This window comes from Scophthalmus maximus, chromosome 3 (assembly GCF_022379125.1).
Source record: "Scophthalmus maximus strain ysfricsl-2021 chromosome 3, ASM2237912v1, whole genome shotgun sequence".
Lineage (NCBI taxonomy): Eukaryota > Metazoa > Chordata > Actinopteri > Pleuronectiformes > Scophthalmidae > Scophthalmus > Scophthalmus maximus.
In genome coordinates this window covers 12,800,103-12,820,000 of record NC_061517.1, presented here as the reverse complement: position 1 = coordinate 12,820,000, position 19,898 = coordinate 12,800,103, and the positions used below count along the sequence as shown (strand labels likewise).

The following is a 19,898-nucleotide window of genomic DNA, read 5'->3' as shown; positions in this document are numbered from 1 at the left end:
TCCCCCCCCTCTCCCCTCCCCTCCCCTCCCCTCCCCTCCTCTCCCCTCCTGTCCTCCTCTCCTCTCCTCTCCTCTCTGTGCACAATTGTAGCTGCATTGCTTTTGTTCAGGCAGACATTTAGCTATAGTCACTGCTTTCATTCACACAAACATTGGCACATATTTTATCAGGCAAAATCCCACCCAGCCCCCTTTTTGTCTGTGCCACCCCCCTCTCTTTATCTGCCTCTTGTTCTCTTTCACACACACATTTTTCCCACCCCTCCTGCGAGCCCCCCTCGCGCCATCTCTCCTTCTCTCTCTCTCTCTCTCTCTCTCTCTTTCTCCCTTTTGAAACTCCGCTGTCCGCTTGCTCCCACCGACTACAATCCCTTCCTGTCCCCCTCGTCACTTTTTATTCACTCTTTTCATCTACATGTCCCCCTCAATTGCAAAAAAAACCCTGCCACTGTCTGTGCCACGCACACACACACACGCACACACACACACACACACACACACACACACACACACACACACACACACAGACAAGAGTCCCGTGGCTCGTCCTTTGTCTGCCTGCCTAATTTTCCAGCGGCGGTTTGGTTCCAGAGGATTAATGTACATATCCCCATGAAGTGAGGGATGACAAAGAGTGCGACAGGATTGCAATGTATTTGACTTCTGCGTGTGCACTCTTTTTGGCGTTTGAGCAAGAGTACGTGTGTATGTTGGGCCTGTATCTGCTTGTCTTTGATTGCAAATAACAGAAAGTTCAAACAAAAACATACATGGCCTTCAGTGGCTTGTCAGAGCAGCATGGAAATCACATCCTTTTGCATCAGTGAAGTGAAGGTGTCACATTGATTTTCGCTGCACATTTCAGAAATGATTAGGCAGCTGCAGGTGTTCTCCCCATGCAGGAGCCCCACACAAGCCTGCAGGGCCGGCGGAGGGCAGCGTGTCAGGTGTTCAGTTCTCATGTTCTCGGCGCACTGGTTGTAAGGTTAACAGAGAACGACTCTGACACGTGAAATTTGAGGCATTGACGCGCAGTCGGTTCACTGCCGAGGCGAGATGTCACAGCTTCAGTCGCAGCGTCGGTTTTGTTATCTTCAACAGTGATTCACCACGTTTGCCCGTGCGGGCAGTTGCTTGGTCATTTGGCTGGTGTCAGGAAATTCCTCTTGGCATTCTTTCATTGAAAGGGGACATGCTGTTTGGGTGTGAGTGAGGGTTTGCTTTTGATTAGTGTGTGTGTGTGTGTGTGTGTGTGTGTGTGTGTGTGTGTGTGTGTGTGTGTGTGTGTTTGCGTGTACATGTGCGTGTGTGTACGTGTGCGTGTGCGTGCGTGTGTGTGTGTGTGCGTGTGTGTGTGCGTGTACGTGTGTGTGTGTGTGTGTGTGTGAGTGTGTGTGTGTGTGCGTGCGTGTGTGATTTTGTCCATGTATTAAAGTGTGAGATGGAGCGAGACAGAGAGAGAGACAAAAAGAAGGAAACACAAAGTTTGTTCTAGCCTGCTGGGGCCTGTACTATGAAGCGAGTTCAACATACTCGGGATATGTTTTTTCGTTATCTGCCTTGACTTTACATTATTACATTACATTCATTTTGCTGATGCTTTAGTCCAAAACGGCTTACAATCATCAAGGCAGGTAGCATTAAGGCCCTGCCTAAGTGCCCACACTGGGATGACCTGGAATCGTATCCCGACCTTCAGTGCCAAAGTCAGCGGTGTAACCCACTTAGCTATACCAGCTGCCTTAACCTAACATTGACCATGCTGGGTATTCTGGGTTCTCCCGTCGGACCATGAATAAAGTTTTTAATATGACATGAAAAGAAACACTGATACGTCAATTTGGTTTAAGCGGCATGTAAACGTAAAAAGAGATAATATCACGTCTTTATTACTATTTATCGTCACAGTCTCCTCGTGTTGTTCTGAGCGGCAGTGATAGAATAAGAAAGTAAAACATTGTCATTGATTTTGTCGGGAATCAAATAATCTTTATTGAATTCAAATGAAGCTCTTAATATTAATGAGTCTATGTATTTATTCAGTGTGATAAACTGTTTCTTAGAAACAGTTTTAAATTTGTCACGTTGCTCTAAACTCTTTTGTCCCAGTCAGTATCCTGTAGAATGATGACTCTGATTGATTTGATCTGATTGGTCAGTAGTTGGACTGGTGACTGGCTTTGATCTCGTATCTCGATCATCACCTTCTCTGGAGCAGGTTAGCCGTTCAGCATAAGTTACCATGGTGATTGGTGAAGAGAACCAGCTTCCAGAGCCAAATCCTGAGTCAAACCTGAAGATACCTCGATGACCGCAAATCCTGCATCCAGGCCTCTGGTGTGTGCGTGTGTGCGTGCATGCGTGCGTGCGTGCGTGCGTGCGAGAGAGAGAAAGGGAGAAAGGGAAAGGGAAACTGGGCGGGTGTGAGCGACAGAGATGGTGTTGAACGTGTTTGATGTACTGTGATAACTCTGTCCGGTATGTGGCTTTCATGGGAACTCCTTGCCCTGGGGACATTGGCAAATGCACTCCTGTTTAAAGGGCAACTTCCCTCTCTTTATCGCCTGTTGTTTTTCCCCTTTTATGCTCACCACATCCTGTTAGCCATCACCTTTTTAGTCTCACTGTTCACCACAGTGCATCCCCCCAATACGAATAATTCTCCTTTAGTTTTTGTCACTGTACAGGAAAACGTAGAGCAGTAATTTGTTCTCTATTATTTAGGTTTATTGCAGTGCTGAAATTGATGTTTGATAAACAATGCAGACAGTTTAGATAATTTCATTATTTGTTTAATTATTTAATGACCATCATTCTTCGGCTCAATCTTCTCCTGTGTGTCAATTTATTGCTTTTGTTTTTATGATTTTAATTTGAGCTCATCTGAGATTACAGTTGTTGGTTTGACAAAAGAGCTATTTGAATTCGTCACCTTGAAGTCACTTGACATGCTGAGGCTTGTTGACTGATCAAAAGCCATCGCAATTTTGGTGCTCTAGTTTTGGGCAAAAGTATGATAATGATGACATTGATAGGATTTTACATAATGACAATTAAATGCCAGGTATTTGATTAACTGGATTATCGTAAACAGACACACCAATGTTAGTTATTTTATTTACAAATGGCTTCTCATTCCAATTTACATAAAGCGTAATGGGGGACTTTATCCATATTGACAACCCATATATGCATCAATGATTTCATAATTAGTGTTGTTACATTGTGTTATCAGGTGCGCAATGTGGGAGGCTACTACAGCTCAATCCTAATTACAAGTTTCTCATCAGAGTCTGTGTCTGTGTCTCGGGAATGTGGCTGGACTTGAAGTCTTTCTTGTTCGTCGAGAGCCTCCCAGCAGTTGGTCTCCATCAGCCTATTGTGTTTCTAATTTGATTGACAGCTACAAGCATTGCACGTCAGACTTCTTTGCTTTGAGCCTGGAGAGACGTACAGCCCTGATGTGAGTGTTAATGACTGTGGAGTTATAAAGGAGATAATAGCTGCTGCCTGTGGGCCACTGGACGAGCCCCCCCGTGGTCAGGCTGGGCTTCACCCCCATTAAAATTGAAGATGAAGTCTAGACCTCATGATGCAACTTTGACTGACCCTTCTGGCCGGGACCGAGGTTGACTGTACGTGTGAATTCCTTCATAGCTAAAGGTGCTGTAACCCTAGACAGGGGGACTGAATAGCAGTGACCCTCGACAGTCCAACGTGCTGAGTGGAGTTGCAAACTAATAAGTAATGTGACTTAAGACACGTATCCTAATGCCACTTTTTACTCTCCATTTACGGCTCCCTTTTCACTCCCAGGACAGCCACATTCCTTCAGTGCAGCTTTTGTTGTTGGTCATCTCTGCCTGTACGTTCAGATCCTTAATAAATGGGGACTTTAGGCTTTATTGCTTGCACAATTGGTGTCTCAACCCTTTCTTCTATAGGCACTGGCTCCGGAGTAAATTAAGACTTGCTGGTTTCAGCCACCCAGAGATCACAGGCTGCCAGAAGGCCGAGGAGATATAATACTCCGCAACAGATGGAGAGAGAGAGATAGAGAGGAAGTGAAGAAGAAGAAGTCAAAAACTTCTCACTACTGTACACACACACACACACACACACACACACACACACACACACACAAACAGTGAATGAGTAACAGTATTCAGAGGAAACCCCTGCTGTGTTCAGTTTCCCCTGCTGCTGGCATTGGATGTTAAAACTAGGGCCAATTTGAAGTCGTCTGTGATCACCCTGCCTGAATGGTTGACTGGATATGCACTGAGTAACACTGTCGGCTGACGCCTGCGCTGATGATAATCGTTATCATAGTGCGTATATTTATGAGCCCTTTGTTGCAGACGTGTGGCACTCACTCCAGTACAGTTCGACAGTCCCCCTGCGTATGAATTATTCACCCTCAACTGGCCCATAGTTCATCATCCATATTTAATGGCTGGGATCGCATACTCCTAACTGCAGCTTTCTGTTGACTAATGGAGCTGTTGAACACAACTTCAGTCACAAGGATCTGATGAACTTGATGATCGCGGATGGCGTGTGTAATTGCTGAAGACTCTCTGGTTTAAATGTCAGACTCTGGCCCGTCACAAAGATGTTGTGTTTGGCAGATAAAGCAGAATGTATGATTGCTGGTATTAGTTGGGTTCACTACTGAGACTGAAGTAACATTGTTGCATTAATTATGTCAGGTTACTATGGCAAGCAGCTGTGAAAAAAACATTTTGACTGTGAAGTCTTACCCTGGTTCTTATAACAGAAAATATTGCACCAATTATGGAGCTCTTCGAAATGTACTTACATTAGTTTGCTGCACTTTGGTTTGCAGTGAGCTTAATTACTAGAATGTTTTTGAAGTATTATAAGAGCTGTTGAATCAGTTATGCACTGACATGCACTGAAGTGAAGGACACTTTCCCAAACCCTTTTGTTGACAATCTCCTGCTGCATTCTTCATATGTGAACAGCAAACTCCGGAAAATGTCCCGACCCAATTCATGTCTGAAAACAGCTTTAGTGGGATGTTGGGATTTTTAGTGGGATGCCATCAGCATTTCTTATCTAATCTTGTCCAATTTGTTTTACACATTCTGACTGGGCTACTCTGATGGTCCTTTTCCTTGTAAAGGAAAGAAGATTGTTTTTTGAGGTCCCATCTTTGATGTTAGTTATTTTGTTCTCTGTGAAATATAGGGCAAGTGCAAACAGTATCTGGCTTGTATTCTTATATAGAGAGAGCTAAAAAAAAATCAACATCATAACTGTTCTTGCCCCTGACTGTCTGGATATTAATGCAATGTATTGTTTCTGTCTTGCAGGGTTTACTTGAAGATTTTTCCACAACAACACTTTGAAAGGAAAGCACTGCAGCTTCCCCGAACAGACTCGACAGAACCCTTTGTTGAGCGTGCATTTGTAAGATCAGCGAGACGTGTAGTTCTCTTTGATTAGTGCTGCATCCAGTGGGTTCTGAAGAAAATCTAGGAAATGGTGAGGAGGAAAGGGAGGACAGAAACTCTTCACCAGCAGCTGTGGTCTCACCCTCCTGTTCTACCATAGAACATCAGAGGAAAGGAGAACAGGGGGAGAGGGTCAGCAGCTTGACCAAGGAAAGGACAGCCTGACTGACTAGAAGGGGTGAGTGGGTGACCACAGAAAGAGAGAGACGGGGACTGACGGAGGAGCAAAGGTTTGGAGGAGGAGGAGGAGGTCCAGGAGGGGTGTGAAAGGCCCTTCCCCATGGCTACTGACCCAGGAGAGCCCACAGGCACTGAGGACTCCGCTGAGAAACCTGATGGACAGAGGGAGGAGGACACGGGGCCGGAGGGCAGGGACAACCAACAGTGGGAGAGGACACAAAGCACCTCCTCAGACATCTCCTCCCAGACTCAGGAGAGGAGATCCATAGGAGGAGAGGATGGAGGAATCCAAGGAGGAGGGGGCGGAGGGCAAGCCAGCCAGGAGGGAAAGGAGATCACAGTCAAACCGAGTTCACCTTCCTTACAAGTCGACACTGGTCAGAAACAACTGAGGAGGGAGAAGCGCTTCTTCAGGAAGAGTGTTGAGATCTGTGAGGAGGACGATGAGGCGGAGGTTCCGCCCGAGGCGCCCCACAGTGCCCCACACCTGGAGCTGCGATCCTCAGACTCAGTCTTTACCAGCAGTGCCCAACAGCAAGGGGCTCCTGCATCCTGTGCTGCCCTTGTCCATGACCCATCTTGTACCAACTCAAGCCAGGAGTCTGGCAAGGATGCCCATTCCTCCACACTCGCCCAGAGAGGGAAAGAGAGGGAGCGTGAGCAGGAGGAGGAGGCAGAGATGAAGGCTGTGGCCACCTCTCCTGGAGGAAGGTTCCTCAAGTTTGACATTGAGCTGGGCAGAGGAGCCTTCAAAACTGTGTATAAAGGCCTGGACACCGAGACTTGGGTGGAGGTGGCTTGGTGCGAGCTCCAGGTAAGAGAGACTGTTAAATTATTTATTTGAATGAAATAAACCACGATTGATCAATGCACTTACAGAATCCAGACTGTGAAGACAATGTGAGAGGTAAATGGAAATGCTTTATATCCACAAATGATATTTCCAATTAGTGTCTTACCCAACACTGTGCTTTTGAAGTGAATCGCATTAGATGTGTCCCTGTAGACCGTCCTCATGAAATCTGGAAATCTCAGCACGTTGTCTGTTTGCCTTTCGTGCTGTGAGACGGCAGTTCAGTGGAGGCCGGGGTGAAAAGGAGGAGCATCGCTTCTGGTTGAGTGACAGCACAAAGTGAAAATGGAGGCTTTGCATTTTCTAGGGCTGTTATAAATAATAGAATCATCGACTGTCAGCGCTTCTTCTTGTTGTGATTGGGTTTCCTGTTAGAAACAGAGCATTTCCTGCATTGGCCTGAATTACAAGAATTCATTCATGAAACTCAAGGGAACTATTGACTTACTAATGACAAACAAGCCAAGGGTCTCCTCATAGCTCTTGAAAATAAATATCTTTTATGTGTATGTTCTCTATGCTTTGTTACTGAATTAAAGTTTTAAAACAACCTAATATTTTCACTAATCATGCAGTCGAAATGTAGAAATACTTAGAAGTTATAGAAGTTATTGTTCCTATATACACTACAATGCATGTTACATTCTACTCTTGCCCATCATGTAATGTAATGAGTTATGGAATGAGGAAGATCTGAATCGTACACATTTTGTGAGCACAGAGTAGATGTAGGTGTGACAACAGCAAACGCCCCTGGAACAAACTCTTTGTCATGCATTCACATTGCAGTGGGAGGAAACTGATGGAATACGACGAATGTTTTATAGCGGAGCTGTGCCGTATTCATTATGCTCAGAAGTAATGGGGAACATTGTTAGATGGTGCAGATTCAACATGTGGTGGGAGACGGACTTGTGGAGGGGAGAAGAAAACGCACCCCTCTGACTCTTGGCTCCACAATAGAGAGCACTGTTGTGGTAGGCCATCAGATTTGACTGCTGGCTTTGTGTGAGAAAAGTCAGTCATGTGTTTGGTTTGGAGCTAATTCCAAAACAAGAGCCTTGGCTAATCCTTGAGATCAGGCTCTGTCTGTTGGGCTAACAAGCAGCATGTCCCCATCACCTTTTCTGGGTTTATTCCAACAGCTAGTGAATCAGCTTCAGGTATATCATACTACAAAAGCTCCTGTTCCAAAGGTATCTCATTTCATCTTCAGTAATAACGTCATCACTGATTTGTTTTGCCACCATACAGGCTTCTTTTATGACACCATGAAAGGCACCACTTTGAATTTGGCCTTCGCTCTGTGCAAATCTAAGCTGGTAAAACAACTTGTTCAAAATGAAAAGACTGGCCAGTGCTTCAACCATTTTGAAGCACGAGGACGTTGATGGCAAATCGTTCAGAAACCTCAATTAGAAACACACATGCATATTTCATTCATTGCGATCATTGTAATTATATTCTACCTCCTAAACAGCTACACATGACACAGAGCAAGAATGAGGAGGAAGGGAGACGGGCAGTGTGGCAATGAAAGTGACACAGGTGATCGAGAGAGACGATGAGCCAAGCAGAGGATCACCATGGCATCTCTCCAGCAGAGCAATCGTATAGCTAACGCTAAATTACCACATGCAGGGGAGACACATGAACACACTCGCACATACACACAGACAGTGCTTATAGTGGCCATGTCACACACCTAAAGATGGATCCAGTGCTGCACTCTCGTCACTCAGGTCGCATCATCTGTACTTTGTAGGTCCCTTTTCCAAAGCTTGAAAATAGTTCCTGGCATAAGAATGGACAGTAATGTGTAGAGTAATAATGATGTGTTAATAATGATAGACTTGATCGAAGCACTCATTTGTCCTGCTGGTGTTGGATGCCGTGATGGGCAATCTTTACTAAGATGGATGAATCTCCGTTTAGGAGGCAACTGACAACTTCCGTGCCCCTAGCGGTTCCAGGTGGTATTGTTGTTTGGTCACTGTCGTAAGAGACGCTTTATATAAGAGCGGATGGTGTAGTTTTTCTATCGCCATTACACTGTGCAATCAACAACGTCCTTGACATCATATTGAGTGTAAGACAAAAAGTTGAAACATCACTGTCTTTTTTTCCCCATTGTGGTGAGAGACATACAGCTGCATTATAGTTAAGTTACGTTGACTCAATTCTTCACAATCTTGCAATTTTTATCAACAGTCACATCCAGTTATAAGCGCCGGTCATATTAATCAAACGTCATACACTGACGACATTCTGTTCATGCATCCTGATGATGATGCTATTGCTGCTATGTCCACTGTCCTGTGAGACTGCAGCCTGGGAGCACCTAGCTCCTCTACTCCTGTGTCCACATAGAGGAAGCCAGGGGATTAGCTGTCCAAATGCAGCTTGAAAGAGCGGGTAATTAAAGTTCACAGTGCGGACACCAACTCTCGGACACCAACACCCCCCACCCCCCCTCCCCTCTTTCCCTGGGAATTCCACACCTATAAGAGGGCAGGGCAGTGTATCTCCCCGGCTGGTGATTGGCCATCCATCACCATAAGTGGATGTGTTTGTATGTCTCTTGTACATGTCTATAATTCCTGTGGGTGAGCTGTTGCTCTCTGTCCGTCTGTGTCAACATACAATATGACACAGAATGCATATGCCCACCACCCTCTCTGTATCTGTCTCTCTCTCTCTCCCCCCATCACTTTTTGTCTGTGTGAGTGAGCATGCAGAGTGATCCAGGGAGTTAATTACAGTGGGTGCCTGTCAGGCGGGAACAAAAAACCTTGCACAGGCAGCAGAACTCGGGCGGCAGAGACCAGACTGGTTCAACCCAGTTATCCCAAACCGGCCCGACCCGGCCCGGCTTAGCCCAGCCAAAATCGCAGGACTGCAAACACTAGAGCGGCATTCAGGTCTGAATAACTATGGTTAAGGTTGCCATGACGATTGTTATGTAGCTGTTTGGATTTTTTGTCTGCAGCTTAGGATTGCTGCCCGCTACAAACACCATACCGTGCTTCTTCGTAAAAGGACTCAACAAGTTGAACTCTGGGGTGGTTGAGAGATGTATTAATATTTGATTTGACCTTTGACAGAGAGTCTAGACCAGAGTTTACGACCCCAGTTTGGCAGCTGACAATGATAATTTTGCCATTCACAAGGTTGAGAGATCATCTCTGCACACTGCCATCGGTCTGCCCCATCTTAGAAAGCATAGATGTTTCGAGAACTTTTTTCCTAGATGTAATTCTTGGCTCAACGAAACAAAGTTGGAGATTATCTTGATTACTTCTCCTCATGAAATACCAGTTGGATTAGGCCAGGAAATCAACGACAAACTAAGTAGGGTTGACTAAAATTTGTGGAGGCCACTGCCAGTGGACTACAGATGAACTGACTAGACCCGGATGGAATTGATCCAACCAAACTGACTAGACGCATGTTCAACTAGGGCACTAACAGTTTGCAAGTGTCCCTCAGGCCATGTCCTCCCACCACAATGGTCATTACCTAACCGGTAACAGAGATTCAATTGCTATTGAATGCAGGAGACGTTAACCACATAACACACAAGCATTAGCCGCATAGTCTAATCAAAATTCAATACATTTTAAGCACTTATGATGAAACTGTTACGATATTTGATTATCATCTAAGCCAGGCAAATGACACAAAGGGAAGCTCTCTGAAGCTCCTTTAAGGATGTTTGTCAATTGGCACTGATGTCCTCTAATCCACGTCAATGAAAACCTTTTATTCAAAAGAAACTATTGTATTTACGTATGGTTTCTTGGACCTACAGTAACTCAGACGTTGTTTGTCTTCCAGTTGGACAGCTCCATTACAGCAGTGAAGTTACTGCTAACAAATAGTTAGTGTATTGTATTGGCTATAGAAGGATCTATAGAGGTTAGTGAACTTGGCCCACCGGCCTGAGGTTCTAATCCGACATGCAGGCCAGCCCTTTTCCAGCTATCTATCTTGTTAGTCTGAGCTGTTGTAGCTTACAGTAATCTAATCCTAGACACCCGCCACCTTGGATTTTCAAACATTGACATGCTTACTCACATACTGCAGGGCAACTCATCCTACATGCACCCACAAAAATGGACAAATCTATCAAAAGCGAGAATAATACTCCCCTGTTTGTTGATATTGTCCAAAACAAAGCCTATTCATCCCACTGTAGCTGAGGCACACTCTTCCTTCAGACAAAAAAGTAACCATGGAAGCCATGTCATTTTACCTCATGCTTTGGCATTCATGACCCCAGCATCACCGTCTAGCAAATGTGCTTCGTCAGCCATATCGTGTCCATTTACCCCAGTGTTTTATGAGGCTACTTATAACTTGCAGCTTGACCTTCTGATTTACCAGATGTCAGATCCCAAAAAGTCTCAGGGTACACAAGCTGGTCTTAAGTCTTACTCTCTTTACCAAGTTATACTGTAGTACTAAAGGAACGCTCACATACCTCTGTGTAACGGCAGCATTGCATGACCAAACTGACTAAGCAGGTGTGGACAAAATACCAGGAACCCCCAAAATATAATGTAATCGATTGCCACTATCCTAAAATACATTATACATACAGTATGTGAAACTTTTAGTGTGCAGTATTCCTTGGAATTGTATCAAAGTGTGTTCCTTTTTTGTATGAGGTTCCAGATTGAGATCCAGATAGTTTGTCCTCGATCTGTTGCAAAAGAATGAAACTAATCATCAGTATAATGCAGTCCAATCCACCAACATCACAAACTAGAGCTTTTCAATTCAAGCTTTTATTTGTGAACGACATCTGTCGGACTTAATCTCAACAAAAATTAAACATCATTACTGATAGATTATTAACATAATTCTCAAGAGTTTATTGAGTAGTTTCCATTTACATTTATCACATGTGTCAGTGTGAGTGAGGCCTCCTGACAGCAGTAACTGTTTTGCATTGGGTGTGTGGCAGGCTTGGCAATGGCAAGAGGGCTGTCGCTGTTAATGAAATACTTGTATGGCTTTTTCAAGAGGGCGTTTGTTGTTGTGCCTCATGTTTATTTGAATATGGGTGTGTATGTGCACGTGTATGAGTCTGTATGCAGTGGAGTAAGTTTGGGTGAGTCTGTCTAGACCCAATCTCACTAACTGAACTCTGTGTGACCCTTGCTGCCCCTAAGGCTGTCTGGTACCACACTCAGAGGGAGACACAATAGATGCTGAGGAGGCAGCAGACAGGGACACACACACAGGCAGCCAGACAGTGATGCAGAGTGATGCTGCGACTGAGGAGTGAGAAAGAGTCTGTACTCCCTGACAAAATAAAGCTGGCAGGAGGAAGATACTTTTAGATCGACAGGCAGCATCGAATCCAGGGCATTGACAGACAGACCTGCACACGGTCAAGTGCACACACACAGCTGACGAAGAATGCATGCACGAAGTAGTTGGTGTTATGGTGAAAGTGTGAGGGCAGGCTTAGACTGGGCAACCTATTCTTAACAGTGCATTAAGGAGCAGCCTTCTGTTGATGCTACTTCCCTGTTGAGAGGAGAGGGGTGGAGAGATTGCGTCCACCAGAACTTCCAGAAAAGGACAGTGAACCAGCGCAGACACAGAGAGCAGAAGATGAAACACAGACACAAGGAGGAAAAGAAACAGAGACACAAAAAGAAGGGCATGGACTAGAGGAAAATATACAATGAATTTGCGTTAATAGATGCCATGGCAGAGAAACTCCTTTCAGACGTCTGCAGCACACCACCTCCCTTTGGAGAGTTTGGTGTCAAGCAAAAAGCTTATCAACAATGAAATCGATCAGTGGAAAGCCAGTGTTATGATCACTTCTATTTATAGTTAGGTTTTGTTTGTGACCCAACAATGGCTGCAATGTGACATATATGGGCAGATATTAAATCAGACACACTGTTTTGTTTTTTGTATCCTTAAATTTTGCTTCCACATTCATAGTTGGAATGATACCTGTTTTTAAATACAGACCCGTCTCAATTAACTTTGCGTTTTTCTTCTAAAAAATGTCCCACCATCATTGACTAATTCCCCTCGAATATCACTTCACAAGGTCAACAATGGTCAATAGACCACAGACCTGAGATACTGTGTTCTTTGTACGCAAAAGCAGACAAGGACAGTTGTTTCTGACAAGTCTAAAAATACACACTGACTTGGTGGATTTTTTTAACTGTAACATCCTTTCATTATCTGCATCCTTCTTGATTCTTGCATATCACCGTCATATCACAATGATTGCATATTCACAAACTCTGTTTCCTATTGACTTTGTGTTCAGGTGATTCAAATGTACGACTTTTTTGGTCTGGGCATAGCATGTTATTGACGAGAGCACTGTGTAGGTTTAAGAAAACGTAAGAAACTGAAAAATTGAGAAATAGACTATAGGAATTAAAGGCCTAATACAAGAGGTGCATTGGATAGCACCTGCTCTTTATAACATGCATTAGCGTGGGTCTTATGAATAACCCATGCACCAGTGTTTAACAGAGGGATTATTGAATGGCTCTCTCTGTTCCTGTGGGATGCTGCTCGTGCCAGTGAATTGGATTTCTGCTGTGTCCATTCTGTCCGCCATACTGGGGATGTGTGGCAGATGCAGTAAAATGTGTTTTATAAAGCTCAGGTTTGGGTGTTGTCTCAGCATCAGTGCAACAATGTGTTGCTAGTACCATCTAGTGGCAGCAGGTGTTATTGTCATCATGGCTGTTCACTGTCAAGTGGCCTCACTTGTACTGCTTTACAGTACAGCAATTTTTCCCATGCATGCCATTTAACCTGGTTTTCACCTCTCACCTTAGGACAGCAAACTGACCAAGGTGGAGCAGCAACGCTTCAAGGAGGAGGCCGAGATGCTGAAGGGGCTTCAGCACCCCAACATCGTCCGCTTCTATGATTCCTGGGAGTCGGTGCTCCGTGGCAAGAAGTGCATCGTTCTGGTCACCGAGCTCATGACTTCAGGAACACTCAAAACGTTAGCACAATCAATTTGTAATTTATTTTTTGTATTTTATGAAACTTTTTTTAAACCTTTTATATATATATATATATATATATATTTTAGCCATAATGTCTGACTGACATGAAATCTTCTAATTCTGCGATACATCTCTGTATTTGCCAGATAGGTACAAATAGTTACACTGTAGGCAGGGATTCAAAAAGAAAATAGAATGGAAAGAAATGGAAAAAAAAGTTAATGCGTGTGGTATACATAATTATTTACATGTCTTGTCCATGATTGGTCTAGAAAATGTAGAGTAGTTTCCCTGAGCGATCTCAGCTGTTGCAGGATTCATTTTAGCTCCAGTGCAAACCAGTAGCTGTAAACCTGCCTTCAAAGTCAGCAAATATCATCATGTGGCTCTGTGATTCAGTAAATATTTGGTAGTGCTTCTCAGTCTTCTCCCAAACCAACAGCAAGAAGATAACATGGCTTCAGCAAGGAGAACTGGTGGTAGACTGTCTTTTCATTTCAGTATATTACATTAGACGTACTTCAAAAAAGCAAAAACTTTGGCTTATTGCTGATGGAAGGAAGGAAATTAATCAAAGTTCATTTTGAACAATATAATGTGATCCAAGTGAAGACCTATGGCATATCATCATGATGCATTATCTATTTGTGGTAAATAACAGTATTCTCTGTGATTGTGACTGCATTCCCTTTCTCTGCGCAGTTACCTTAAGCGCTTTAAGGTGATGAAACCCAAGGTCCTGAGGAGTTGGTGCAGGCAAATTCTGAAGGGCCTTCACTTCCTTCACACCAGGACTCCTCCAATTGTCCACCGGGATCTCAAATGTGATAACATCTTCATAACGGGCCCCACAGGCTCAGTCAAGATTGGCGACCTTGGACTGGCCACTCTGATGAGGACCTCCTATGCCAAGAGTGTCATAGGTAGGCTACATAAGCGAACCGACTACTTTCGAGAACAAAACCAGGCAGATAGTCACGACATCAGAACCCAGAGGCAGGGCCTGTACATTTATTATATCTGCATTCAGCACTGTTCAGATGTTTCCAGGAGGCCTCAGCTGCCTTGCGAGTATAGTATAAGTCACTTTAAATTCTATGTGAGTTGCACTAAATGTAAACAGAGACCACTAATGAGATGTTGGCTCTGTGAGCCAACTTAAACAGTGCAGTGAGTACCGTTTAGTTCAATAAAACGTAACTTAGGCAGGAAAGAGCTGTCGGCAGGAAGATTCTTATCAGCGCCTCAATTGAATTTGAGTTCTTCCGTTCACTTTGGGGCATTTCCGAGAACAGTGTTGTGTGACAGTAAATACAGATTGGAAACAGCGACGGTTACGCAGCTTTTCTTTTTTCTATGACTGAACCGTTGTGTTGTCTCAACAGGAACGCCGGAGTTCATGGCTCCAGAGATGTACGAGGAACACTATGATGAGTCTGTGGACGTTTACGCCTTTGGGATGTGCATGTTGGAGATGGCTACTTCAGAATATCCCTACTCTGAGTGCCAAAACGCTGCTCAGATCTATCGCAAAGTCACAAGCGTGAGTGTCTTTGCCTGAATTACCCCCATTACAAATTCAGCACCTGTGCTGATGACACATGTTAACCTCATTCTTTGGTATGTTCTTCATATTCTCTATCTAAATGTTATATTAATTATCCGGCTACGTGATGACAATTTCTTTTTCTACAGGGTATAAAGCCAGCAAGCTTCGATAAAGTGAATGTCCCAGAGATAAAAGAGATCATTGAATGTTGCATTCGTCAGAACAAGAGCGAGAGGTGAGCAGGTTTTTCTCTCACAACGTGTCATGCTGCACTGCACAATTCCTGATCAGGCAATCATAAAATAATCACATTACCTGTTTCACCATGCCTTGACAGGCTCTCTATCAAAGACCTCCTGAACCATGCGTTCTTTGGGGAGGACACAGGGGTCCGGGTGGAGCTGGCCGAGGAGGACACAGGCACCCAGGACTGTCTGGCTCTCCGGATTTGGGTTGAAGAGCCCAAGAAGCTGAAGGGGAAGCACAAAGACAATGAGGCCATTGAGTTCAGCTATGACCTCGAGAACGATAGCGCTGAGGAGGTGGCTCTAGAAATGGTGAGACACAAGGACAATTAATGCTTGATGGGTTAGATGGGGGTTGATGGGTGTCAGGGAAGACTGGCAAATGACTTTAAAGCTTGAAGGGAGATCAGGTGAAGGTGAGGGAAATCCTTCAGGTCATTCATCAGCCATTTTAAAGTAGCTTGAACTGATTCTGGCCTTTTAATGAATAAGTTCAATATCTATCTCTCTCTCTCTCTCTCTCTCTCTCTCTCTCTCTCTCTCTCTCTCTCTTTCCTCTACCACAGGTGAAGTCAGGTTTCTTCCATGAGAGTGATGCCAAGGTGGTGGGAAAATCCATCCGTGACCGAGTCAATCTGATCAAAAAGTCAAGGGAGCGTCGACAGAAGCAGCTCCTTCAGCAGCTCCTTCAGCAGCAGCAGCACCAGGGCTTTGAAGAGAGAAGAGACTCCACTCTCACCTCCTACACCTTCTCTCATCCGTCCTGCTCATCCTCACTAGGGCCAGGGGCCGCTGGACAAACAGGAGGAGGAGGAGGAGGAGGAGGACGAGGGCAGGAGTCCGAGGAGCTGCCTGAAGTGGACCAGCATGTCAGACAGCAACATATTTTCAGTGGGACAACCCTCAGTCTGCCAGGTAGATTATGACCTTCATGATTTATTTAATGCACCAGGAGTTTATTAGAAAGCTGCACTGTGAATTATTAGGAAATTTAAATGAACAGATACTTTGACCTAGTTACTGAATATTATGACTTGGATAAGTATGTGTATGCGTTTTTTCCTTGTTTTTCACATTGTGTTCCACTCAGAAGGCGAGAGCGTTGGATCTGCCAGCTGTGAATCTTATGCAAGTGGACAGAGCCAGGCATACTGTCAGCAAGGGGAGTCATACACCCACTGCCAAACGACTGTCCCCCTCACAACAACTGTAAGTTGTTTTCACTTTGTATTAAACCGATTCATTAATTATTGTTTGAAATCATGTTTTGGATAAATCACATTGTCCTTTATATTATTATATATCCTCAGATGCTCCCCACTGGTGAGAGTGGAAATGTTCCAAATGTACCTCTTGGTCAGAGTGTTAGTATGTCTAGCATGTCCATAGGCCAAAGTGAAGGCGGATCTGTTGGGCAGACATTTCTTCAGCCCAGTACCATGGCTCCGCAGGCATCACCAAGTGTTCCTCAGCAATATTTTCAGGTGAAAAGCGTGATAATACCAACTCGAATAAAATGGGAAAGCCATGTTTGCGCTGGGACATTTAATTATGCAAATGTAATGCAAGTAAAGCTAACATTAACAGCTATTTTGGGTTCTCTTCCCTCAAATGACTTTTTACCCCACCACAACTCATCCTCATAATCCTCTGAGACTGACCATCTGATTGTGCACTGTACGGGGTTTCCCCCAGGAAATCGCTTAGCAGAGGTTTTGAAATGTGACTGATTGATTTCCACTGTCATTAAATTTACAGTCTTGCTGTATGAAGTAGTGCATATGCTCATTTTACCCAAAGGTTAATGTTTTACTTAAAATTTTAAAGATAAGTTAATTAACTTTTTCTAAGTTTGGCCGTGGCGCTCTGTTTCAGGCGAAGTGCGCGACTTTTGCTAGGAAACACTGTGGGAAACCCTGCTGTATAATATTAAATGTGCTGATAATATATGCCCCTTGCCAAAGCTTATTCTTACCTGTTTTCTACTATTTTCTTTTCCCTCTTCTTTCAACACCAATCATCATTCTCTCATTATCACTGAGTAGTCACAAACATTTCCATCAGATGCATTTCCAGCTGCCACTCCTCACGGCTCCATGCCTCCCTCACAGTCATACATGCCCCCCTCACAGTCATACATACCCCCCGTTTCCCCACAAGCGCCTATCCATGTTCTGACTACATCCATGTTGGTCAGTGATCCTGCTGGACTAGGTACCATTGTGCCCCTTGCTCAGCAGACCCAACCCCCTGCCACTCCCATGCAGCTCACTGACATCATTCCCCAGGCAGCACCCCAGCAAACACAGCCTGTCATGATCCCTCAGCAGACCATTGTCCAACAACAACAGATAGGGATGGATCCCCAGACCTCCGCCCTTCAGCAGCCACAACAGCAAATGGAGGCCCAGGCCACTGTGCTCGAACAACAACAAGTTAGTGCCACTCAGCCACCGCCGGAACAGCAGCAGAGCCTCCAAGCTACAGCTGTCCAGCAACTTCATCATGAGCCTCAGCAGCGGATCTATGCTCAGCAACCTATTCCACCTGTCCAGCCAACAACTCACGAGCAAGTGTTGCAGACTCAGAAACATCAGATCTATTTACAGCAGCAGCTTGATCAGCATCAACAAGCACTGCTCCAGCGGCAGCAGCTTATACAGCAGCAACAACCACCACAACAGGCACTTTTACAACAGCATGTAGAGCAACAGCCTCCTTCGCAGCAGCAGAGCCATTTATATCAACAAATTGGACAACACCAAGTTGGATCTCAAGCCGGCACTGAGGTGATTCAGCCACAAACTCAAACTATTTCACAGGCCCAGGTCCCCATGGCGATCCAGACTACACAAATCCCTCTCCAGACATCTGCTGTTGCCCCTGCTCCAGTCTTTACCCAGCAAGGACAAAGTGAGGCACCTCCTCAGAACCAGGGCCAAGTCCCAGTCCATTATATATCTCAGTCCACAGCCCAAGCAGCTCAGGCTATGACTGAGGCTCGTGTACCTCCTCTAGCAGCAATGATCCAGGGACAGACTCAAATCATCCAGACTCAGCAAATTCCTTTGCAGACTAGTTACCCAGGATCTGTTAGTTCCTCACAAGACCAGGTAACTGCTCAGAAATTAGTCCAGACTCAACCTTTGCACCAAACAATCAGCCAGTCCCAGCCACAACATGGCCAGGGCCCAACAGTTGACATTCAGATGATGGGCCAACTCAGCCAAGCTGCTCTACAGCCTCCAGCTGCAGTTGCCTCGGTTCCCAGTCAAATCCAACACGAGTCTCTTGTTCAGCAAAATGCTCAAATGCCAGGGCTCATGCAGCCCCAGCTCCAGCAACAAACTCAAGACCATCCACCTGGCCAGGTGAATGCTCCGGCTGGCGCTGGCCCTCTGACCCCCCAGTATGTCACTCAGCTTACCCACCAAGCCATGCCATCTGTTCAACAGGATATAGCTCATATTACACAACAGCAGCAGCAACAGCAGCCAGTACTGCAGTATCCGCAGATTATTCCGTCTCCTGGCTCAGCCGGCGTTGGGACTAAAACAGATGCCAGTTCCATAGAACCTGCAAACTTTGTTGCAGCTCCTCATGCTGTGCAGCAGGCTGGACAAGCCTATGTTCAGGCTCAGCAGCAGCCCCTTGGAAGCGCTACAGACCCTTCAGTCATTCAGCCCATCTCCCAGCCTGCTCTGCCTCAGTCTACTGAGCAATACCAGCAACAGCTGCAGAAGCTTCCTCAAGTGCATCAGCCTCCGTCTCCACCTCCTCCAAAAGCTCAGTTACTGGCACAGCCAATTGCTACTCCTATCCAGCAACCAGTTTCCGAAAATCAGGTTTTGATGCCCCTTGATGAGAGTCAGCGTCCCCCACAGTTTCCACCTGATTCACATCTGGGGACCCATCCTCCTGCACAGATAGTCACCACTCCCCTCTACAGATATCCAGTGACTGGCACTATTCCATCTCCACAGCGCCTGGCCAACCAGATGCTGCCACTTCACATGCACACACAAACCAGCATCCAGGCCCAAGCACAGTCCCAGACACAGACACAGATTCAGACACAGGTTCAATCTCACACTCAGAAAAACATTGAGACAGGTATTGCTGAACAGACTGTTGTGCCCAATGTTGTCTTTCCTGCACAACAAATGCCCCTCAGCCCCTCTCATACCTCATGTCCCCCAACAACACTACCATCTCTCCCATCCCACCATCCTGCTGCTGCCCCTGCTCCAGAGCTGCCTCCATCTCCGCTCACAGCTCAGGTAACCTTACCAAGGCAGGTCAACTTTGTCCCCACCTCCCCCCCGCCTGTTGCTACTCTACAATTGCTCGATTTTAATACCCCCAAACTCTCCCAAGCCTCGCTGCAAGACTGTGACCTTTCCCTGCTGTGCATTGCTCAGGTACCGGAAAAATGGAAGTTTACTGTATTATTTAAGAAATCATTTTACTACTTTAGAATGAATGATAACACTGCTATCTAATAATTTGAAAGATCTTTTGATTGTTTTACTTTTTGATTCAAACTAACACGTTTTCATCTTTAAAAATGTGCATATACATAGA

At 45.1% G+C, this 19,898-nt stretch overlaps 1 protein-coding gene across 5 annotated transcripts in view; it reads left to right on the top strand.

The window, feature by feature from the left end:
* Positions 1–19,898, top strand: part of si:dkey-151g10.3 (serine/threonine-protein kinase WNK3) — a 38,873-nt gene that overhangs the window by 5,612 nt on the left and 13,363 nt on the right. For 2 of the 5 annotated variants that reach the window (XM_047330677.1, XM_035646447.2), the window contains exons 2-11: positions 5,340–6,474; positions 13,344–13,516; positions 14,223–14,443; positions 14,906–15,063; positions 15,216–15,304; positions 15,407–15,626; positions 15,881–16,229; positions 16,405–16,523; positions 16,625–16,798; positions 17,360–19,735. In XM_047330677.1, coding sequence (XP_047186633.1) covers positions 5,761–6,474; positions 13,344–13,516; positions 14,223–14,443; positions 14,906–15,063; positions 15,216–15,304; positions 15,407–15,626; positions 15,881–16,229; positions 16,405–16,523; positions 16,625–16,798; positions 17,360–19,735 — 4,593 coding nt within the window. In that variant the 5' untranslated portion in view covers positions 5,340–5,760. Of the gene's footprint in view, positions 1–2,204; positions 2,338–5,339; positions 6,475–9,280; positions 9,435–13,343; positions 13,517–14,222; positions 14,444–14,905; positions 15,064–15,215; positions 15,305–15,406; positions 15,627–15,880; positions 16,230–16,404; positions 16,524–16,624; positions 16,799–17,359; positions 19,736–19,898 lie in introns of those variants that run through there. The other 3 variants (XM_035646446.2, XM_047330676.1, XM_035646450.2) reach the window with 3 other exon arrangements.